General features: G+C 27.1%; 3 protein-coding genes across 4 annotated transcripts; 1 reads left to right on the top strand and 2 right to left on the bottom strand.

Annotated features, from left to right (window-relative positions):
- Positions 1-4833: 4833 nt before the first annotated feature.
- On the bottom strand, positions 4834-6329 carry Bm10669 (Uncharacterized protein; the record flags this gene model as incomplete). 2 transcript variants are annotated; one of them, XM_043082243.1, is made up of 4 exons in its annotated part: positions 4834-4920; positions 5401-5460; positions 5683-5835; positions 6144-6329. In XM_043082243.1, 4 exons carry the CDS (start codon positions 6327-6329, stop codon positions 4834-4836), a joined length of 486 nt encoding a protein of 161 aa, XP_042938177.1. The 2 variants fall into 2 exon arrangements, with proteins under 2 accessions (XP_042938177.1, XP_042938178.1); XM_043082244.1 differs by having other exon boundaries at positions 6144-6227.
- Positions 6330-12231: 5902 nt separating this feature from the next.
- Bm5160 (cystatin-type cysteine proteinase inhibitor CPI-2, putative) lies at positions 12232-13671 on the bottom strand (the record flags this gene model as incomplete). The annotated part of the gene is made up of 4 exons (XM_043082242.1): positions 12232-12318; positions 12799-12858; positions 13081-13233; positions 13498-13671. 4 exons carry the CDS (start codon positions 13669-13671, stop codon positions 12232-12234), a joined length of 474 nt encoding a protein of 157 aa, XP_042938176.1.
- A 6283-nt stretch (positions 13672-19954) lies between these two features.
- Bm17788 (Uncharacterized protein) lies at positions 19955-21334 on the top strand (the record flags this gene model as incomplete). Its single annotated transcript, XM_043082241.1, has 2 exons — positions 19955-20056; positions 20579-21334. The coding sequence occupies 2 exons, from the start codon at positions 19955-19957 to the stop codon at positions 21332-21334; spliced, it is 858 nt and encodes a 285-aa protein (XP_042938175.1).
- Between the last annotated feature and the right edge of the window lie 3108 nt (positions 21335-24442).

Genomic DNA, 24442 nt, shown 5'->3' with positions numbered 1-24442 from the left:
TTATTTGCGGTTAATAATTGTTACTAATTGGTTTTTAACTATTTTTTAGGATCAGTTTTTGATCCAATTTAATTGATGCTATTTTTCTAGATTCTTATTTATTTTTTAATTACAGCTTTATTTATAACTGTTGTGTTTAAAGAATTGGAGAAAAAAATTACTTAGATTTATAAACCATTTATAGCTTTTTAGAAATTGTTTTCATGTTTGGCTTGGATTCTATTAATTTATTAATTTCAATTTGTGTAGATTTACACTTTAAATTTGATTCATTTTAGATATGTGAAATTCTGTCTCTACTCCTTTTTAGACATGATATCTCTTAATTTTAAATAATGCTTTATACTTTGATCTTTATGGTTGCAGTAAGAAGGTTTTTGGAATTATTATTTTGATGAAATTTTTGCATTTATGGCTATTTGCAGATACTTCTTTGCTCCTTAATCATGAGCTGATTTACAATTGACAAGTTTAGCAAATTAAATTAAAATATTTTTAGATTTAACTTTAAATAACGCTTTGTACCTCTCTGTGCAGTGTTACATTCTGTAAAACTAATATTAAGAATTTTAATCATGGATGCTTCTCTAATTTTTTTGAACCAAATTTTAATTGTCATTCGAAACATTATTTAATTATTATACCCATAGGATAGGAACAGACTGAAATTTTTTCGTGATTTTAATATATATATATATTGTTGGCATTGCTAAATCAGACATATTTTATTTTGCATGTTGTTTTACTTATCTACTAATTATTCCATTATTATTACTGACATTGCATTTTTTTTTTCTTAACATGACTTACCTTGTTTCGCATGCTGTTTTACTTACTTACTTACTTACTAATTATTCCATTGTTCTTACTAATATTGCATGTTTTTTTTTTTTACTTTTTCTGCATGCCCTTTTATTACTTCACTGTTTTTCTATTTTTATTACTTACATTGCTGATGTTATTTTACTATAACTTATTTTGTTTTGCATGCCCTCGCTTACTTTACTAATTATTTCATCGTTATACTGATATTGCATGCCTTATTATTAATTTAATTGACCTATTTTGCATGTCTTTTTATCATTTCACTTATTTTTCTATTATCATCACTAGTACTGCATGCTTTTTACTTAATTTGACTAACTTACTTTATTATACATGATTTGTGACTTGCTTTACTAATTATTCCATCATTATTTCTAATATTACATGTTTTTTTCTTTAAATCTAACTCATTTTATTTTGCATGCTGTTTTGCTCACTTTGCTAATGCCTTTCTTACTTTGAGTAATTTTATTTTACATGCCTGTTTATCTAATTTGCTGATTATTCTACCGTTGTTATCAACATTACATAGCCTTTTGAACTTTGACCTGCTTTTTTTCCATGTTTTTTTGCTCACTGTGCGCATTTTTTATTATATTTTATTAATTCAACTTATCTTGCATGTTTTTTTCATCAACTTTATTTATTTTTATATTGCTGTTATTGATATTGCATGCCTTTTTCCTTATTATTAACTTATTTTGCTTGCATTTTTTCTTCTTAATTTGTCTTATTATTCTATTCTAAAATTTATGCACTTTGCATGCCATTTGTTCGCTTTGCTTTTTGCATGCTTTTTTTTTGCTGTTTGCATTTTTCGTGAGTTTATTCTTTCATTGCTTTTTGTTAGCAAGGTAGATCATCGATTAGTTTCACTAAATTTTAAGGGTCATCGATTAACTTCACTAAATTTTAAAGGTCATTGATTAATTCCACGAAATTTTAAACTAACGAAAAGCAAATAAAGAATTTTCTTTTAGAAGGAATGTTAAATTTGCAAAAGATAAAAAACTAATCATGTATCAGAGAACAGAAAAAAAATTGCTATGCTTTTCTTAAAAATTATAAATGAAAATAGAAAGATTAATGTACGAAATAAAATAATAATATATATTATGCTTACATCCGTTTTTTAAAATAACTTTTTTTTTTTCATTTTTATTAGCAAATATGAGAATTAAACAATAATATATAAGTGTTACCTTATTATATCGAGGTATTCTCAGCAAATTACCACCGCGACATGCTGGACGATAAAGTTGCTTCAGTTCCGGTAAATCTTCTAATATCGGATTATTGGCCATTTCTTGTTTGACAACACTAATACCTATACTTCACCGTAAGATGAAATAATGTCAATAATTTCAAAAAAATTGTTTAAATAAAAATAAAATTTGCATGTGACACATCTATTGCATTTAATTATATAACATATATCTAATGTGCGCATAATTACATAAATTCAAAAAAGTAATTCAACAATAGAAATTATTTTCAGAAAGCATTTATTTGTCATTTAAGTAACAGATAAAAGAATTTAATCTTAATGTTCTATTTTTAAGTAAATATTTGACAATTGCGGAAATTAGAGACAGAAATCTGAATTTAAGTTTATCTTCTATTACGTCGTAGTATACATAACTGTAAATAAATTGGGTAGTATATTTCATTTCGATTTAATTTTGTTTTTTGTGCTTTAATCTTTTCAATTTCTAAAATATAAAAAAAAAAAAAATGAAAAACATTTACTAATTGATTGTAAGATTGTGTATAAGACTAGTGGATCAAACTTGAAAATTATATTGTTTAATCAGATAAATAGTTTCAAATGTAAAAAATATCTTTTACGATCAACTTATAGGATCAACAAACAAATTTAGGAAGCAAAAAAATATATATATTTTTTTATAATTCTCAATTAATTATTCATCAAAGTTAAAGTAATACAAATGACTTTATTTTGCCCATTTTAATCAAAATTTTCTCTTTCTCTACTTAACTCTAAAATTTAGATGATGAAAAGTTAAAAATAAAAACATAAAGTTAAAATTTATCAGAAAGATGAATAAATGCTAATTGATAACAATAAATTCAAAATCCAATGGTAATTGAAATGAAATGAATTTATTAAATTTAAGGAGAAATAATCAAAAGACTCCTTAACTGATTATCATTTTTCCCATTTTTATGTATTCCTAAACTATTGTTTCCTTCTTTTTTATCTAAAAGGCATCAATTGCGCTACTTATCTAATCAAGAAATGATAACAGACAGCTAATAAGTGATAACAGATTCAATATACTATGATATCGATTCTTCAAATTGCAATGATCAAAGAAATATTTGCAAAAAATGTGACATTGTGAATGAAATTCTCCAAATGATAAACTGATTTGATAGAATAAGCAGCCTATTAGACAAAAGACATTAAAAAAGAAAACTAAAAAAATGTCATTATCGCTGGACATGCTATCTCTTTTGTAAATGATTTTAATTGAAACTTATAAATTCTACCAAGATAGCTCGAAATGTTAAATGGAAATTTGTCCGTTTGTTTATCAAATTTTTAATAGATTAGAAATTGAATTAAGACTGCAAATAAAAGTATAATTTCTTTCAATTTAAAAAAAAAATTATTTTTTAGTTTTTAATATTAAATCAAAATTGAAAATAAGAGTGCAAACAATAAGCATTTTTGACACAATATCGGTATTAAATCATCAACTCCCATATAATATTTATTAGTTTTGCCAACAGATTTTTTAATTTATACTATTTATTTATTTTCCTCTAATAGATCTAATCTACAGAGTATAAATTAAAACTTAATATTTAAAATTTCAAATTCACGAACTGCTTAATGGCTGTCACTGAAAAAACAAATGTTAGCTAGAAAGCGATAAAGAAAAAAAGAAGGGGAGAAGCTCTTTGATATAAAATTCTTCTGTAACAAAAATTTTCTTCACCTACATGGTAGTAAATTTGGTCATATTGATTAAATTGATCTTAAGTCTTAGATTAGATTCATGCTTGCAATGACATTTTACAATATTTTCAGATCAAAACTCAACAATAATTTTAATAGGAAACTTTGTACAAAAGTTATTTTGTTACTTATTTATATTACAAACATATTTGCATTGTTCTATGCAATTTTCTGAGTCTTTCTTCCTCTGAAAAAAATCAAATATTTTAAAATATTTGAAAATCGTTAAAAAAACATTTTTTTCTTTCGAAATTTTTCGATTTCGTAATTTTTTTCATTAAATAATGCAAAAATATTTGGCGTATCATTTATAGCTATCTCATAAACAATTCAATGATCAATGAAAACAAATTTATTGATCAAATGAGACTGACTCTATCAATACCTCTTTGTTATTTATTGGAAGAATAGGAAAAATTGAAATTCAGTTTTATTCATGTAGGTTATCTCTAATAAAGAGAAAATTAGCATCTATTATGGTTTAATTGCTACCCATTTACATAAAGCAATTGATAATAGTTGTTTGATCAAGTATTATCCATCTTCTGCAATTATTTGTGTCTAAAATTCTAGGTTCTAGGGAGGCAAGTAATTGCTAAAACTACGATAGCTAAAAGTGAACCACGCATGCCATGTAAAAACTACAATTTGGCATTATGTAAATAATAGAAAATATTCAATTTATTATTTATTGCAAATTATAAAACAGCTTTCATTTTCTCAAGTTTATTCATCTTTTAAAAAAATGGAATGCACTTAGTTAAATGACTCAATTGATAAGAAAAACAAGTATAAATTTATTCTTTCTGAGAGTCTCAGGTAATCTAAAGTGTCTTAAAATAATCAATTGATATGCAGCATACTAGCATTACCAAATCCAAATATTTATGCACCAATTAAAACATTAATTTTTATAAAATTACAAAATGCAGCGAAAAAAAAAAGACGTAACACTAAATCGAAAAGTACTAAAAAGCACTGAAAATAATAGTATGAAATAGGACTGATAATCACAGAGACAATCATACTGACGAGAGTACCTTTGTCTCCAAAATATTCACCTGCAAAAAATCTTCCCATGGTTTCTCCCATACCTCCAATGTCATCACCTGAAAAAGATTAGAAAAATAGTTAATACATAATTAAAATGTAAAATAAATGCTAAATATATGTTTTGCAATAACTGATCCATTGCAAAATCTACTACACTCAAATTAATTAAAAGAAATAATTTAATGCCTTATGCAAGTCTCACATAAGTACTTTTGGCAAGTGCTTACATCCTCAAAAGTGAATTTTACTTTCAAGTTCGTATTTCAAACTATTGTCATCACAGTTTGAATGAGAACATTGATCTAAGAATGTTCTACTCTGCCATGCCATATAACACAGCGCTTCGAATATATTTCTTCTCTTTCAATTTTACATAGTGAAAGCCCAAAACATAAAGCATTAGAGAAAAAATATCATTAAGATTAGATTCATCTAATTCAGGTCGATTGGTTCATTTCCGAATCCAAATGTTACTTACAGTCAAATTATTTCAATGTCAACATTTTCACTTTATCTTGAAATTACATGCAACAAACCTGATCCGGATGTCCTTCCAATTTTTTACATGTTTTCAAGTTAACTTGCTCACTTGCACTCTGAAAATTTAACTTTTCAAGAGATATGCAAAGTGCTCTAAATGAATATTTCAAGTTTCATTACTTTGTTTTCAAAGAAATTGTTCTTCTTTTTTGCTTCTCCTTTTTCCTCACCACTTTCTCTATTTTCCTATGGCAAAATGTCACCTTCAGTCATTTCTCATTAGGATTCAGGAAAGCTAAAGAATATTATAAATTCCGAAATTACCACTAGAAGCATACTTTTTTGCATTCTGATCGAGCAACCTGTACTTCCATCTTATATTTCACACCGGCGACAACTTGAGATGAAACGTTTAGCAATTTGATTGGCATCAAATGGTACTCATCGTTTGATTGTTGATTTACTTTAGTTAAAACACTTGGCAATAGCTCCTGCAGATAGCAATCTTTATAAATCAATAGCAGTACATGAACAGAAAAAATGATTGAAAATTTCCTTTCTGCAAGTAACTCAGCACTTTAAAATCTAAATCTATTAAATAATTCCTATTTCTAACTTATACCTTTCCATTTATTTCAATTAATAAAATCAGTAAAAAAATATATTAGTCCATACTTTTTTATACACAAATTTACACGCTTTTCATTATTCGTATTACACGCATGATAATGTAAACGAGATGATTGACTTATATATTACTTAAGGAAAGAAATTAAAACAAAAAAAAAAAATTTATAACCAGTATTTCGTTATCTTCTGGACTACGTTCTTGCCATCCTCCCAATAAAACTTGGCCACGCTGCATTTGTCCTTTTGATTCCATATGAGGAATTTCTCGTCGATGAATCAATGCTGTCGTATCAAATAAAAATAATGATAATAATATCACCAACAATCCTTCTTTTATTGACATCGTTGACATCATCAAATCGTTGCTTATTTTGTTTACACAGTTGGTCTAAACGAAAAAAGAGATAGGAAAATGAGGAGAGTAGCAGACATATGGTCATGATATGAAAATAGCGACTATTGTAGTGGGAGAGAGAAAAAAACGAAAAAAAAGAATCAAATTTTAATTTGTAAACAGCTTAATGTACTTTACTAAAATATTTAGCTAAAAGATTTTTATCATAAATATTTAATGAATAACTAAACCATTATTATTTGCTAAATTATTATAAAATAACACTTTTTAAATTATAAATCGAAAATAATTTGTAAATTATCATTCTGCAATTATTTCTAAAAACTGATTAATTTCAGTGAATTTATCAATTGTTTATTGCATGCACACAAACAAACATACACACTCATTCATATAAAAAATTGGAAGAAACAACACATTGCACTGCGCAATAGCATTATGGGCGGAATGCGGAATGATAGAATGATACTGCGATATTTTCGTGAGCGCAAATTTGTTGCATAATAGAAGGTAAAACTTTTGAAAAAGACTAAAAATCAAAAGTCTAAAAATTAATGTTTAAAATTTAATGACTTAATAATATCACCAAAAATCCTTCTTTTATATATAAGTCATGTGATGCATCGTTGTATTATTTTTGAAGAGATGAAGGACAGCTTTTTCGGTTTGTTTTCTTATTATTTTTTTGCCCGAAAAAAATTTTCAAAAAAAAATTTCAGAAAATTATCGTTTTGTTTATTAGCATATCTTTTATCATCTTATTGCTATTAACATAAATTCTGTGTCTGATTGCAAATTATTTGCAAAAAAAAAAAAAAAAAAAAAAAATAGATTCCTAATCAAGTAATATTTAATCTTAAACAATATTTGCCAGTTAAAAAATTGGTATATCAGGACAGAATTAATTAATGATTATCAAAAGAGAATTAATTAATTATGAAAATTGGTCAGATCAGCTGATATTTTCACATAATGAAATGCAAATGTTATACATGCTTCAATATCAGACATATAAACACTTTTTATAAACATTATTGTTAGGATTTAATTAGTTTTATTTTTGATATTTTGCAATGACTATTTGCGCTAAGTTTCGATCAGTTACCTAAAAATTTAAAAATAAAAGGTAATCCTACTGCATATTAAACGAAAAGAATATTTTGTTGAAGAATTGAACGATAAAATATGGTAGCAATTTGTTGTAAGCATCTTAAATGTGGCCATAACGCACTTTTTTTTTTTACTTTTATTTGTCCTTCAATCTTATAAAAGTTGACATTAGGAAAGTTTTTTTAAAAAATATTTATCGATGTTAAATTTGTTAGCAAAATTTATCAGGGAAATTTATTATCAAGGACAAGAATATTAACAACGAAATTTACTGCGATATTCTCGAGAAAAGATGAAAATTACTGATTAATAATAATGAATTAATATGTTTATTTGCATAGCCTTGCAATTTTTTTTTTTTTTTTTGTAAAAAAAAAGATGCATTGGTACGGCAAAAATTATTTTACAATAAAATGACATTTCAAAAATTCTTGGAGAAAAAACAAATTTCAAGAAAAAATTAGTTTTGACTACGAATAGCTACCATTAAATTGTCAGTTGAATTAATTAAACCGAATAATTGGTTAGTACTGTTAGGATGTATTTTTATATACGTTTACAACAAATTGGTATCATAATGTTTTCGATTAACAATATCAAATAATTGTAATTTTAATTTTAAACTGGTTAAATAAACGAAGAAAATGAAAATTTATTTTGTCTTTTAATGCTGAAAAACTCTTAAACATAAAAAGTTAATGTGTAAACTATTTTAAAGAATCATTTTTCTAAAATGAATCATCATTGCAAATACAAATATTTCAATTTTCATCAAATTGATCTTTGTTTTAATCGTTTCAACAAACAGCTGACAAAAAAGTAATGCCTTGTTAGCTTTGATTATATCCAGAAAACACTATTATATGTTTTGTTATTAGCTAAGTATAGATGTTCTAAAATAAAATAAAAAAAAAAATCACTAAAGCACATCTAACTTATAAATTGAATGAGATAATATATGACAATAACAAAAATATTGTAAATTATTTTTGCTATTTTTTTTTTTTTTTTTTGATAGTTGTAGCATTTTTAATATTTGCTCAAATGTTGTTTATTACGAATAGATACGAACAGACATCACTAGTACTGCTTATTTATATTTTGTAGTAATTTTCATCAAAAAAAAAAAAAAAAAAAGAAAAAATTATTAAAAATATTGCAATTGTTTGTTATGAAAGACAAAAAAAAGAAATAGAAAAATAATCGAATAGATTTGATCTATTAAATAGTAATATTGATATTACTATTTAATATTTGCTTTAAAATACCAAAATTTACTCTTCTCTTCAGCCATAATGTAAAATATGTCATAAAGATTGTACTGTTTATTAAAATAACACAAAATATTTAAAGAAAAAAATTATTATATGATAAAAAGAATAACGATATAAAATCTGCATTAGAGTCCTCGTAAGTAACATTGACTTAATATTTTTAAAAATTTTTTTTTTTTTTGCAAGTAATACTGATTTAGTAATTTCGTTCTGTTATTGGGTAATACTGATTTAGTAATTTCGTTCTGTTATTGGGTAATACTGATTTAGTAATTTCGTTCTGCCTTTTTTTGTTGTTAAAATTATCTCATTTTAAAAATCTTAATTTTATAAAGAGAACTTTCATCTATTAGTATCATTTTTCATGAATTTTTCATTCAATAATTTTATAAAGGATCATCTCAACTTCTCATGTGTTCCATGCAGTAATGTATTACCTAATATTAAACATAATTGCATCTTAAAGTAAACATTTGAAAAATAGAAAAGAAAAATCATTAATGATATTAAAGGCTTTATTCCAGTTAATTAAGTTAGTAAATTATATACATAACGTAGCAAAGTTTTTGTTATTCAAAATCTAGTTTAATTTCATTATCCCAAATGATAATTTGAGAATTACACTATTAAAATAAGCATTAAACGAGTTATGTATTTTATTCTTCCTTTTTTAAATTTCATTTTTTAATCACACATCATTTATAGTATTCACTAGTCTTTTATTAATTAAATTTGTCAAGCTAAAAAATAAAAAAAAGACACAAAAAAAAAAATCACAAATGATTAAAAAAGAATAATAGTAAATAAAGATAATTTTTCTCGTAACCCTCATTGCAGTTCATTTGACTTAATCCGTAGACTTAATAAATTTAAAATAAAATTTATTTTTTCCACCAATTCACAATCAATGTTAAATTTTTGATTACTTCTAAAATATATATATATATATATATATATATTGATCTGAAATGCAAAATATAAATTAATACTATTTTTTGCTTAAACAGTTGAATTACCATCAATTTATCGGTGAAACTAAGGAAGTTATTCCATTATTGTGTTTGTGTTCTTAGTAAGCGAACGAAACAGATATAAGAAAATATCAGAAAAGATTTTAAAAAAGAAAAAAAAAAGTAATCAAACGATGTAAGAAAGGAACACTAATCATTTTTATTGACACTAAGCAATAAAAAAAAAAAAAAAGAAAGAAGAAAACTGAGCAGTTAAAGTATAAAAGTTTTTGAATTTTGAAAAAATTTGAAATAAGAAAAATTTTATTAGAGAAAGGATTGTGACTGCATAATAGAATTTTACATAATTTATTTGAAAAAACGAATAAAAATTATTGTTTTCTTAATTAAATATTTTTATCAATTTGTAATTGTACAATTTATTAACATAATTAGTATTATAAGCAAATGTATGGAAGGTTTTTTATTAAAAGCATAATATTAATTTTTATCACTTTATAATTTGGTATTACAAACAATAATAAATTTATCATTGTCGGACATTTCAAAAATTTATTCATTTGAAATACATATGATAAGCAATAAAAGCGGAATAATACCTTATCAATTATCACTATATTTTAAATGCAATAAATTTATTAGGTATGAACTATTATTCTCCAATTTCAATTTACTATTAATGTTTAAGCTAATAGATTCAATAGAAAAATTTTATTATTTATTACTCGCACTCTTTCGTTCTCTCATTTCTTCTGTCTTTTCCATATCATTTTTTATTTAATAATTTCATTTAAAGTTTGACAACTGTAAGGATGATGTGTAAAATCAATTGGAAAAAAATAATAAAAATATAACCGGACAAAAAAAAAAATGAAACATGCAATTTTAGGTTTTAATTGTATGATAGAATAATATTATTTATTGATGACATTATTATATGGTTCAATTTTAGAAACCAAAAAAAAGTAGTAATTAAATTCATTTGCAAAGTTATGATTATATCTGTCACATGCTAAGTATAATATATTTGATCAGTTTTTTTTTTGAAATTTAATTACTGTTAGATACAAATGATTTTTATTTATTTTTTTTTTTCTTTGACATTGATTGTTCATTTTAATTGCAATGATTTTCTTCTTGTCTCTTAATCCAGTAGCATAAATTCATTGACATAAAATCTCGTATCATGTGCTGTCAAATTTTCGCATCATAAAATTGAAATGATCAATGAAGATTTTTGAAAAGTGAACATATCAATTATGGTTACAGGTGGTTACAGTAGCAAGTGGTTATGCAGCAGGTGGTTGTAGCAGCAAGTGGCTGCGAATAATAGGGCAGTAGGTGTTTTTATTATTTCTGCTCAAAATGTGATATTTTTGATCCTTTTGATTGTGTATATATTGTGTATTTTTTTCCAACTTCATTTTTTTTTTTGTTATTTATGTATTAAATTATTTTAATTTTCCCTCCTACATGTCCTTCATTAATTATAGTTGTTATATGCTTTCCGTGATTATTTTAACGTCATGCATGTCTTTTCGCTAACCCAACTAACTACACTTTCTTCAGTTAATGTTACTTAGTATATTTTATGCATTTCTGACGAAATGTAAAACCGGAAATATTGATGATTAGGCATTAAAAACCACTACATGAGGCATCATACTGTTTTATAATATTAACTGATTGAATCTAAGTGAATCTGGATGCAAGTATAGCAAGTAGTACAGACAAAGGAACTAAAATTGGACGATGCCATAATTTAGTGTTGTTAACAAACATAAAATTGGTAAAATTATTGTTGAACCGCTTGCTCCTACTTGCTATACTTGCTGCATTTCTTGTTATTTGCACTACTCACCACCACAGCAACCTATTGCAAGTGGTTGCAAGTATTTTAATTGGCACCTACTGCTATTATTCGTATTTTAACTTGCATCTACTGCCCTATTATTCGCAGCCACTTGCTGTTGCAGCCACCTGCTGCATAACCATTTGCAACCACCATTTACTGCAGCTACCTGCTGTCCAACCACTTACAATCACCTGCTACGTAACCACTTGCTACTGTTGCTACCACTTACAATCACCTGTTACGTAATCATCGGTACTGTGCGTGTAACCACTTGCTGCGTAACCACTTGCAGCTACTTGCTACCACTGCAATCATAAGTAATTTTAGCAAATGGTTAGTTACAGTAGCGAATGGTTTCTTATATTTATTGCAAATTATAAAACATTTTCTCAAGTTTATTCATCTTTTAAAAAAATGGAATGCACTTAGTTAAATGACTCAATTGATAAGAAAAACAAGTATAAATTTATTCTTTCTGAGAGTCTCAGGTAATCTAAAGTGTCTTAAAATAATCAATTCATATGCAGCATACTAGCATTACCAAATCCAAATATTTATGCACCAATTAAAACATTAATTTTTATAAAATTACAAAATGCAGCGAAAAAAAAAAAGACGTAACACTAAATCGAAAAGTACTAAAAAGCACTGAAAATAATAGTATGAAATAGGACTGATAATCACAGAGACAATCATACTGACGAGAGTACCTTTGTCTCCAAAATATTCACCTGCAAAAAATCTTCCCATGGTTTCTCCCATACCTCCAATGTCATCACCTGAAAAAGATTAGAAAAATAGTTAATACATAATTAAAATGTAAAATAAATGCTAAATATATGTTTTGCAATAACTGATCCATTGCAAAATCTACTACACTCAAATTAATTAAAAGAAATAATTTAATGCCTTGTGCAAGTCTCACATAAGTACTTTTGGCAAGTGCTTACATCCTCAAAAGTGAATTTTACTTTCAAGTTCGTATTTCAAACTATTGTCATCACAGTTTGAATGAGAACATTGATCTAAGAATGTTCTACTCTGCCATGCCATATAACACAGCGCTTCGAATATATTTCTTCTCTTTCAATTTTACATAGTGAAAGCCCAAAACATAAAGCATTAGAGAAAAAATATCATTAAGATTAGATTCATCTAATTCAGGTCGATTGGTTCATTTCCGAATCCAAATGTTACTTACAGTCAAATTATTTCAATGTCAACATTTTCACTTTATCTTGAAATTACATGCAACAAACCTGATCCGGGTGTCCTTCCAATTTTTTACATGTTTTCACGTTAACTTGCTCACTTGCACTCTGAAAATTTAACTTTTCAAGAGACATGCAAAGTGCTCTAAATGAATATTTCAAGTTTCATTACTTTGTTTTCAAAGAAATTGTTCTTCTTTTTTGCTTCTCCTTTTTCCTCACCACTTTCTCTATTTTCCTATGGCAAAATGTCACCTTCAGTCATTTCTCATTAGGATTCAGGAAAGCTAAAGAATATTATAAATTCCGAAATTACCACTAGAAGCATACTTTTTTGCATTCTGATCGAGCAACCTGTACTTCCATCTTATATTTCACACCGGCGACAACTTGAGATGAAACTTTTAGCAATTTGATTGGCATCAAATGGTACTCATCGTTTGATTGTTGATTTACTTTAGTTAAAATACTTGGCAATAGTTCCTATGCAAATAGAAAAACATAATTCTTATAATTCGTACAGATATGTCAAATACCCCAGAACAAAAATTTAACAGGAATTGGTAAAGACATATATACATGACGGATAAATTAGACGTAGGAACGTGAACGTGAAGTAAAAGATGTAATTGACTTATGACATTTAAATGTTTATAAATTTTAAAGCAAAATAATTACTTAAAAAAATGATAGAGTGTTTGTGTAGGGAAAAAAATGAAAAAAGCATGAATAAAAAGAGGAAATAACCTGTATTTCATTGTCATCCGGACTGCATTCTTGCCATCCTCCTATTAATACCTGCTGACCAATTTGTATGTCTGTCTTGGATTCTATATCACTGGCTCTTTGCAAAAAGACTAATGCTATCGCAATAAACAATAATAGAAGTACCGCCAATGATCCATCTCTTATTGACAACATCAAATTATTCGGTTCGTTTTTGGCTTTGTTTACTCAGTGGTCTAGATGGAAATTTTTTATAGAAGGGAAAAAAAAATAAATTGTTTCTGGATTATATACTATCCGGAATGTATTTCACCGAGTGATATGTTTTTTCCGGAATATTTTTGCATTTATTCAAATAATATTCTAAGAGAATAATTATTTTAAGCTTAATTCATGTGAAATGTATTTATTATGCGATGTGTCGTAAAAAAAATTAAACAACAACACTTTACGAATTACAATTGGGGTGATTTGTAAATAATAAAAAAATCAAAAAATTGATTAATTTGACAATTTTTCAATTGTTTATTGAATAATTAAATATTCACATAAATGCATGCAAACATACATAATCACGAAATGCGGAATAATAGAATCATATTTAGAAATAAAATCTGAAAAGTGTTCGGTGATATTGTTCAGATCACAAAACAAAAATGACACGTTTCTAGGTCGATTGTCAGACTAACTGCTTATCACTAATCTTTTTTATTCCATCTTTCTCGATTCAAATGTGGTGAGTTCTTAAGTTATTGAAGAATTCGACGTTTTCCGGTATGAAATGAATCAAAAGAAGGGATGAAATTTACGGAAATTTACACTTCGAATTTTTAAAGTCGACATAGTTTTTACTACTAACACTACTGTTACTCAGATAGTTATACATCAATTTAATAACATCATTGCCATTTAAATGCTAACCGCATAAAACAGTGAACTTTTTTAAGCCTAAAATCTAAAATCTCTTATTGATTATTTCATAACTTTTGGATAAGTAAAATATTGAGTAAATTGATTATTTTCATAACTTTTGGATAAAATATAGTGTTTGCAAGATGAACTGTTGCATGCCTAAAGTAAGTTCTGAAATAAAACTCAAAATATTTTTTACTCAGAATCATAGTATTAAATAAAACAAAATGAAAAAAAAAAAAAAAAAATGTTACTAAAATTCTTTGAAAATATTACTATAATGCTAATTTACAGATACATACATAGCTAAATAAATTGAAAATGGAAATCAGTTCAGTAAAATTTTTAAGTTTAAAAATACCACCATAATAAATAGTTGTTGTCTCAAACATTTCCATTCTCTTTCACATATATTTTCAGAAGGAAAATAACGCTATTAATGCTTTTAGAATCGAAATTTCACCTAACCGAAAGTCCGAATGTTTGGCCATCTTTCATAGTCTATCATAATTTAATTAGCAAATGAATGTTTTATCTCTCTAAAATTATAGTTGAGCCAATAATACCTGATACTACAAAAGTAACGCAGTTTTGACGAGAAATTTCCCAGACTCGATGAACCAACTTTGGATTAAACATCAATAAACAAAGCCTAAATTAAGTAAAGACAAGAAAATGATGGCAATACTTCACAAAATTTTTTTTTTCTCAAAAAAAGAGAAACTATATAATACTTGTTTTAGAAAAAAAAAGTTTTCGTGCTTTACAAAAAATAAGAGCATATTTGTGAAAAAGCATTCAGAAGGAATATAAAAATTTTTCAAAAAAAAGAACTCCAGTATTTTAAACTTTTTTGTAAAGCACGAAAACACTTATAGCATTGATAATTGCAATGAACCGATGGAATTAGTTACTTATAAACGTGTAATTAAATAAATTAGAATTGAAAAGATTAGTATGAAGACAATCATAGCAGATTACATCAAAAATGATCTTTCTAACACAAAATGATCCAACTTTCTCTCTATCGTATAGTTTATTAAATTAAAATGAGCATGGCAAACTGAAATTATTCAGCTGCTCACACAATTAAACGAAAATTTTATCCAATCTTTTTCAGTTTGAAAAGCTTGCATGAAATATTTGTGGGCTAATCAATTTTTTTTAAAACTAAAATTCGACGCAATCTAATAAAAAAAAATGATATTTCAGGCCATTGATTTGCAACTAAACTTTCTAGGCATTTATTTGTCCATATGTTAAAAATAAAAGATCAAAGTCCTCGTGTTCTCAAAAACTTCAAAATTTATCAGCAGTAGAAAAAAGTTAGTACAACATTTAATAGTGACAGACTTATTTATGATTTCAGTGTAATTAAATTTTTTAGAATTAATTTATTAACTTCAGAATAATAAAAACGTAGCAAAATGAAAATGTCATTTAAAAAGGTATTTTGTTATTCGAATAACTCTATCCATATCACTTCTATTGAAATCAATTTTCAGTTGACAAAATTTAATAGCAATAAGCTTATTGTACTGATATTTCTTCTCAAAGCGAAGTTTTAGATTTGTTAGTTGTGTAAACGACACATCTCTTTTGCTTTATTCCATAATTAATTGAAAAAAAAAAAAAAAAATTACGTGAAGCAGATAGGAAATAAGAAAAAAAAACAAACAGTGAGAGCACAATGTTAAAACCTTCCAACGGGCGCTCATGTGAATAAGAAATCTCAAGGCTTCCTTTGTCTGGCGGAAATGTAATAAAAGAAAAACACAGGTGAATAATGAATGGTAAATATAGCATCAGACTTTTTCACCCACATATATGAATTCTACAACAAAAGTTCGAGTTTATAATTTTGAGTTTAAAATCAGTTCAAGTTTAAAATCAGAATGAAAATGCTAATTTACCTAATAGACATATCAAATTGATAAGCTTAATAAGTAAGGCTTAGGAAAAAATATGCAGTCAACAAGAATGACAGAATTTTCTTGTGGAAATAATAATGAACATTTCAAATCAAATTTTGAGTTCTTATGCACTGAGCTGCAGTTACAGGCGGTAATATCTTTTGCAGAAAGCGACACAGTTCAGAATATTCCATAACACGACTGTTTCAAAGAGATATGAAAACATCGAATACATATGGAAAGCTATAAAAATGTTGGATTAAAAGAAATCATTCAAAGCAAGCTTCAATTAATTTAAAGTTTTAAAAATTGAAAATTAAACAGTCTTCCGAAAATTCAATACAATTATTTATTACTATAATCTGTACAATTATTATTAATAATAAAATTTTCGTAAAATCGTAAAATTTGACTTATTCTTTGACTCGATACAATTTGTAGTTTTTGACACTTCTGGTTCGTCTCTCTAAACGTTCCTTCCATTTATTTTTTACGTTCTCGGAACCATCTATTTCCATAGGACAAAGCATAGTTATTGACCGATCAAACTGTTTTCCATTAAGTATTTGTATTGCTGCACTTTTTATTCTTCTATCCTATTCTCGGTTAATTTTTACTATCTTTGCTAATTTACACATACGACGAGGGTTCATTTAATAAAACTATTTCATTTTCACGTGAAATTCCTTTTTTTTTTTTTTTTTTTTTTTACGAGATTTTTTTTTACCAATCTACGAGAGATTAGTTCTTTTTGTCTATGTTCTTCTCTAAGATATGTAAGGTATTCTTTTCACAAATTCCAAAAAAACTCTAATGTGATAAGAGTACTGGTCCACTATTTGACTAGTTTGTCCTTAATCCTTAATGTATAAGAAGCATATTCTCTTGATTAATAATATCATAATTGGTTAGCATAGGACTACCGAAGTTACGTAAAGCACTAATGCGTCAGTGGCCCAGCGGCGGTATGCAATGAGACTATTTATATTCTCTTAGCGCATACCCAAATGTAGCATAGGAGTAGATTACTTTTCCAAAACTTGTTCAGAATTGAATTAATTTCCGGTAAGGAATTATGTTCCGTAGCCAGGATTATAATATATATTAATGAAGCAATAGGTGAAATGAAATCGATTGAGCCTATGACTCTATTCATCAAAGCCTATGTAAGTTAATGCTCGGATATTAAGCATTCCTTATCTTTGCTATTAGCGTTATCAATTCTCTTTCTTTTAAAAGTTTTCTTTCTATTTTCTTCCATATCATGCCCTTTGCTGCCAAAAAATAAGCGTTTTTTTTTTTTTTCATAATAATCTTGAATAAAAGTTGGAAATGATGGCGTTATCGCTTAGGACTAGTTTCGTTAAGCAATTAATTTTCGAAAAATATGCAAAAAATTTTCGGCGGATAAGTTTTCTGTCGTTTCAAGATGTACTGCTCTGGTAATAAAACATGTAAAAAGAGCGACCATCTTTTAACTAGATTTAATTAGAAGAGGACTCAAGTAATCTAAACCAACTTGTTCGAAGGTTTTATTCTGGTTTCCGGTAGATTTGGCATTGCTGGCAACTGTTCTAAAAAGCATCAAAATTATAAAGATACAATTCGCTTCACTGCAATCCTTAATTTCAGTATTAAAACGAAGCTTTTTTTCAGAGAAAGTATATGAAATATATTTTGGAAATTTTTATACTCAAATTAACAATTTTATGGATTAAATCAACGAAAATTTTGAAGTTACTATTCTTTGTTTTCTTTACTCATGGCATTCAATATTGAAAATATGCAAAAAATTGGAACTGAAAAATTGATCAAAATTAACCAATTTCATTTTGCAATTTATTTCTAGTTGAAGCATAGTCCTGTCATCCGTTAGAGCAAGCAATAGCTTCTCGGATATTTCTATTTCTAGGTTCCTGATTATTTGAGTTCAGATTAACGTAAAAGAAGGAAGTGAAATGTAAGATGTTATGTAAATACGAGAATGGAAGATTTTTCTAAAAAAAAGAATTTAAAATAAGGTTTGAGATGAGAACACTTTTTAATAACAAATAACAGTTGAAATCAGTAATCAAATTGAATTTATTTGTTACTAAGAAATGTAGCGCTACTGAGTTATCCAGTCGTATTCTTTATTAAAGATGAACATTTTGCTGTCCAAATAAATCTCTTTACTTTGTTTTTTTATCAGATTAAATTGGATAATTCTTAAGAAATTAATAAAAATAAAAAAAAATGTAGATGTCTGCACTTCATGAATCGGTTGGATATGATTTGGAATATGCTCGAAGGTTATTTCAATTTTTTTTACCCTTGTTTGACAAGCCTTTCTCATTTGGATAAATTTTTCCTTTACATCTTCAATTTGTCTATCCTGAAATCAGAAGTTCATAAACTTTTTCATCGTCTTTTTGTTTTTTTGGAATAGATTTTTAGTATCTTAAATGTTTGCTCATTAGGCATTAAATGATAGATGAATTATTCATTTTTAAAAAGTTTGCTAAATCGTCTATTCATTGACTGTGGCAATTTGGTATAATTGGTCAAAAATACTTCAGGTGGATTTCAGTTGATTGCATTATATATCATTTTTAGTTATTAACTTATTCAATCATTGATAGCGAATAGTTCATTATTCGAATAAATAAAGAAATTGACTGTAAGGTAGCAAATTATTGTGAATAAAATGATTACCATTAAATATATTTGAAAATCAAATTCAGAAACAAGCAAAGTGAATTCCGCATTATGCGGGTATTCAATATAAGAAAGTGGATTAAAGATGAATCATTAAAAGCATTTTCTTATACGCAGTTCAGCAAGTGATTTGTTTTACCTTCCATGTGCTCATTTGGATGATGAATTCCTATATTTAACATAAATCGACTTGGACAATGTTAAATCAAGGTTTGAATTTGTCAAAATGATCCTGACTTATAAACAACTGTTAATATCTTCCTTCCACTATTTTGCAAGTCATTTGAATTTATTTAAATTTCAATTAAAAAAAAAAAAAAAAAACGAAAAGGACGTATATTAAAAATGTATAAATTACATCTTGTCACATCTTTTAGGAAAAAATTGAAGCCTGTCCTTAAGTTTAACTGTCTGGAATTGCAGATAATTCCAGTCCAAGCATACCGTGTGAAGCCATTAGGCAACCCTATCGGTTACACAGCTATTAGATGTCAAACTGATGGTTTTCCGTTCAGCATTTAAGTTATACCAACCACACATTGTGCAACGTTGCTGATTACTGTCAGTAAATGATAGGATCATTACCATCGCCTTTTTTCTTCATATTTTCATTGCAATTGGCATTTGAAAAGTTTAAAAGTATTGGAAATCATCAATAAGAATTCATTTGACAGCTATCTACATCACATGGTGTTAAATATGAAAATCGTAAAAAAAATTTAATAACCTAATTTGCACACAACACAAAGCAAATTTAAAGTTGAAACCATTTAGCATTTATAAATCAACATTACCAATTATAAGAGATGCAGCAATGTAATTTTCCATTCTTTCCAATATTCCCAAAAATTTGAAAATGTGGAAAAATTGAAGCGAAATATAATAAAATTACAAAAAGTGTCACAACTGCTTTGCATAAATTATTTATAACAATAAAATACAGAAGCTGAAAAGAAATGATTCAGTATAAAGGATTAAGCAGTAGTGCTATTATCATTTTATTATACATTATTATATATTCTATTATTATTGCTATACATACGTTATTATACGTAGACGTAAGTTATCAATACACGTAGTTTGCCACCCCCATCTGAATGAGAACTTATACATGCGATTATCGAACAATATCTAACAGAATTGATCGGTTGGCCTCTGTCACACTCTCCTACAATTTTCATTCAGCAAGTTCTGTTTCATTCATTTCGACAGAAGACGTTACCTCTTTTCAAACTTTTGAGTTTGGAATTAGATGATAAATTTGTAAATAAACTAATATATTTAGTATAAGCATTTACTTGAAGAAATATCTCCTTTGCGCATTTGTCAAATAGCAGCGATATTATTCTTTAGAAGCAACCGTCAATAAATTTGAATGTTTTTTAGAATTGGCAACAAATTATTCTCATTGACATGCATTTCATCTATTTATTCTTCTTTGTCTTCCAATTGAGCAATATTCGAAACCCAGTAAGTCCACATAAAGTTAAAAAAAAAAAAAAAGCAACATAACACCACAATACCATCGGCATTTAAATTTTTCACAGTGATTTTTCATTGATAATTTCATATCATTTAAGGTAGCGCAAACGGAACAAACAGAACCGTTGGATTTATCAATATCAAAAGTGAAAGAGGAAGGAAATAAATCGCAAGGCTTATCAGTGAAAAGAGTGAGTGATGAACGAATTAAACCGCGACGACTTGTTCCAATCGAAAAACTGACGGAAGTAATTGAACCAGAAAAAGAAAGCACAGGAAAGAAACGGCGTTGTGATATATGTCAAAAGGAAATAACACATATGAAAAAACATGTGATGACTCATACCGGTGAAAAGCCGTATAGTTGTCCAGTATGCAAGAGAAATTTCACTCAATTCGGGCATAATCAAAAACATATGATGACTCATACTGGTGAAAAGCTGTACAGTTGTTCGATATGCAAAAAGAATTTCAGTCGGTCCAACAGTATGAAAGCACATATGGTGATTCATACCGGTGAAAAGCCTTACTGTTGTTCGATATGCAAAAGGAATTTTGGTGATCTCCGTAATATGAAAAGACATATGACGATTCATGCTGGTGAAAAGCCGTACAGTTGTTCGATATGCAAAAAGAATTTCACTCGGTCTGACAGTATGAAATCACATATGATGATTCATACGGGTGAAAAGCCGTATAGTTGTTTGATATGCAGAAAAGGTTTCATACATAAACACCATTTGCAGTCTCACATGGCAACTCATGAAATGAATAGACCTGTCTACCACTATACTGTATGCAGTAAAGATTTTCAGGCTAAATCCGGCTTGAAATCGCACATGAAGAATCATTAAATTTCGCGTACTTTAAACAAAAGAAATGCTCTCTGCTATTTCTATTTTATTATTTACATTCTCTGTTGTTAGCTATTTCTTTTGTTTGATCTTATATGCACATTTATGTCGTTTTTCGTCCCTGTTTTTTGTTCTTGCAGCGTTTTTCTTTACAAGTAACAAGTAATCTACACAAGTAATCTTGCATGCTGTGTACGAAGAACTTGCGAATAAATATCGCTATTTTTAAATTACTTATGAAATGGAATTGCTCATATGTATTCCTCTCCCGATTATTGCATAAATAAAATGAAAATCAATTTTTGGGAAAGAAAAGAATCTTCTTAAACACAACATATCATTTCATAAAGTTGTTTGGTTATGCGGTTTACAACAGAGCGTCAAACTTATATCAGCGAGTGACTAAATATTTAATCGGCTATTAATAAAGTATTACAGTTAAAAATCAACAAGAAATTTTCAGAAAACATATACAATATCTGTCTAATTATTCGTGCTGATCGAATTATTTTTAGAACCATTAGCTTTCACTTTGATGAATTATGTCAACACTTTTGGCAAAGTTTTATCAGCCTATTAACTTTTTTTGTCGGTGTGATGTCATTAAATCACAATGTGCCGTATATTTGATTTGTTTTAATCTTTTGAATTTAATCACTTTATTTTTTCCAATTTCTATAATTTATTTTTTTACATGCTGGAATTGTGAGAAGCAAATTTGTTTAATAGTTCGTAATTAATTAAAATATTGGCAGATCTCAGAAAATTGATAGCGGAAAAGAAAGAAGGCAACGGAGAGAAACTTTCATGTAACCATAATGATTAATTATTAATCATTATTTTAGGAATTTTTAATAGCTAACTATTGTTAACTTCATTGAAAAAAAAAAAAAAAAAAAAAAAAAAAAAAAAAACGTCTGATACTAACGGTATTCGAGTAATTCGAAAAATCCAGGTGATGGAATAAAAAAAGCACTAAAAGATAATGCTAGAATTATTGCTTTAAAATCATAGTGTTTGAAGCTTCCGTTCGACAGTAAGATAATAGCAGTTTATAATTACAGAAGGAAACAAAAACGACTGAAACTGTTTTTTTTTTTTTTTTTTTTATTATTCATAAATGAAAGGAAAATATTTAATACTAATTTTGCTCATTTATCAGTTTTAACATCATTTTTTTTTTTTTTTTTTTTAATGAAAACAATATTTATAAGAGAGAAATCGTTGAAAGAGAAAATTTCTGTCCATCGCATGGTTAATTTAGTAAAAAAAACAAATTTTCTATTTGATTAATTAGCAGCTACCACTGTATTTATAATTTTGAGAATGGCATAGATACAAAGGAAAAAAATTTGTTAATATTCATATTAACAAATATTTTAAATGATAAAAATATTTGAAAAGTAGAACAACTGATTCATTTACTTGTTATGTCAGTTTTGTTTTTCTCACTCACTTTGTTACATCATTTAGACATCATTTACATATGTTCAACTTGGCTTATTTACTGTGTAAAAAGAACTTTTTTATCTTTTGCTTTACTTCAACAATCACGAAACAAGAAAAGAAAAAAAAAGTAGCTATTGCTAAATAAATAAAAAAAATCAGTGAAGATCAATTAATAACGATGGTCTCACATCCTTGCTTATAAGAACAAATTGAAACCTGTCCTTCTTAAATTCTACAATGAGAAATTGCAGATAATTCCAGTTCGAACTTGTCGTATGAAGCCATTAGGCAACTCCATTTGTTACATAGCCCATAGATGGCGAACTTATACCTTCAAGTTCAGCACTTAAGTTGTACCAACCACACATTGTGCAACGTTGCTGATTACTGTCAGTAAATGATAGGATCATTACCATCGCCTTTTTTCTTCATATTTTCATTGCAATTGGCATTTGAAAAGTTTAAAAGTATTGGAAATCATCAATAAGAATTCATTTAACAGCTATCTACATCACATGGTGTTAAATATGAAAATCGTAAAAAAAATTTAATAACCTAATTTGCACACAACACAAAGCAAATTTAAAGTTGAAACCATTTAGCATTTATAAATCAACATTACCAATTATAAGAGATGCAGCAATGTAATTTTCCATTCTTTCCAATATTCCCAAAAATTTGAAAATGTGGAAAAATTGAAGCGAAATATAATAAAATTACAAAAAGTGTCACAACTGCTTTGCATAAATTATTTATAACAATAAAATACAGAAGCTGAAAAGAAATGATTCAGTATAAAGGATTAAGCAGTAGTGCTATTATCATTTTATTATACATTATTATATATTCTATTATTATTGCTATACATACGTTATTATACGTAGACGTAAGTTATCAATACACGTAGTTTGCCACCCCCATCTGAATGAGAACTTATACATGCGATTATCGAATATACATGCGATTATCGAATATCTAACAGAATTGATCGGTTGGCCTCTGTCACACTCTCCTACAATTTTCATTCAGCAAGTTCTGTTTCATTCATTTCGACAGAAGACGTTACCTCTTTTCAAACTTTTGAGTTTGGAATTAGATGATAAAATTGTAAATAAACTAATATATTTAGTATAAGCATTTACTTGAAGAAATATCTCCTTTGCGCATTTGTCAAATAGCAGCGATATTATTCTTTAGAAGCAACCGTCAATAAATTTGAATGTTTTTTAGAATTGGCAACAAATTATTCTCATTGACATGCATTTCATCTATTTATTCTTCTTTGTCTTCCAATTGAGCAATATTCGAAACCCAGTAAGTCCACATAAAGTTAAAAAAAAAAAAAAAGCAACATAACACCACAATACCATCGGCATTTAAATTTTTCACAGTGATTTTTCATTGATAATTTCATATCATTTAAGGTAGCGCAAACGGAACAAACAGAACCGTTGGATTTATCAATATCAAAAGTGAAAGAGGAAGGAAATAAATCGCAAGGCTTATCAGTGAAAAGAGTGAGTGATGAACGAATTAAACCGCGACGACTTGTTCCAATCGAAAAACTGACGGAAGTAATTGAACCAGAAAAAGAAAGCACAGGAAAGAAACGGCGTTGTGATATATGTCAAAAGGAAATAACACATATGAAAAAACATG

Source organism: Brugia malayi (assembly GCF_000002995.4).
Source record: "Brugia malayi strain FR3 genome assembly, contig: Bm_v4_Chr4_scaffold_001, whole genome shotgun sequence".
Classification (NCBI taxonomy): Eukaryota; Metazoa; Nematoda; class Chromadorea; order Rhabditida; family Onchocercidae; genus Brugia; species Brugia malayi.
This window is presented reverse-complemented; position numbering and strand designations above follow the sequence as displayed.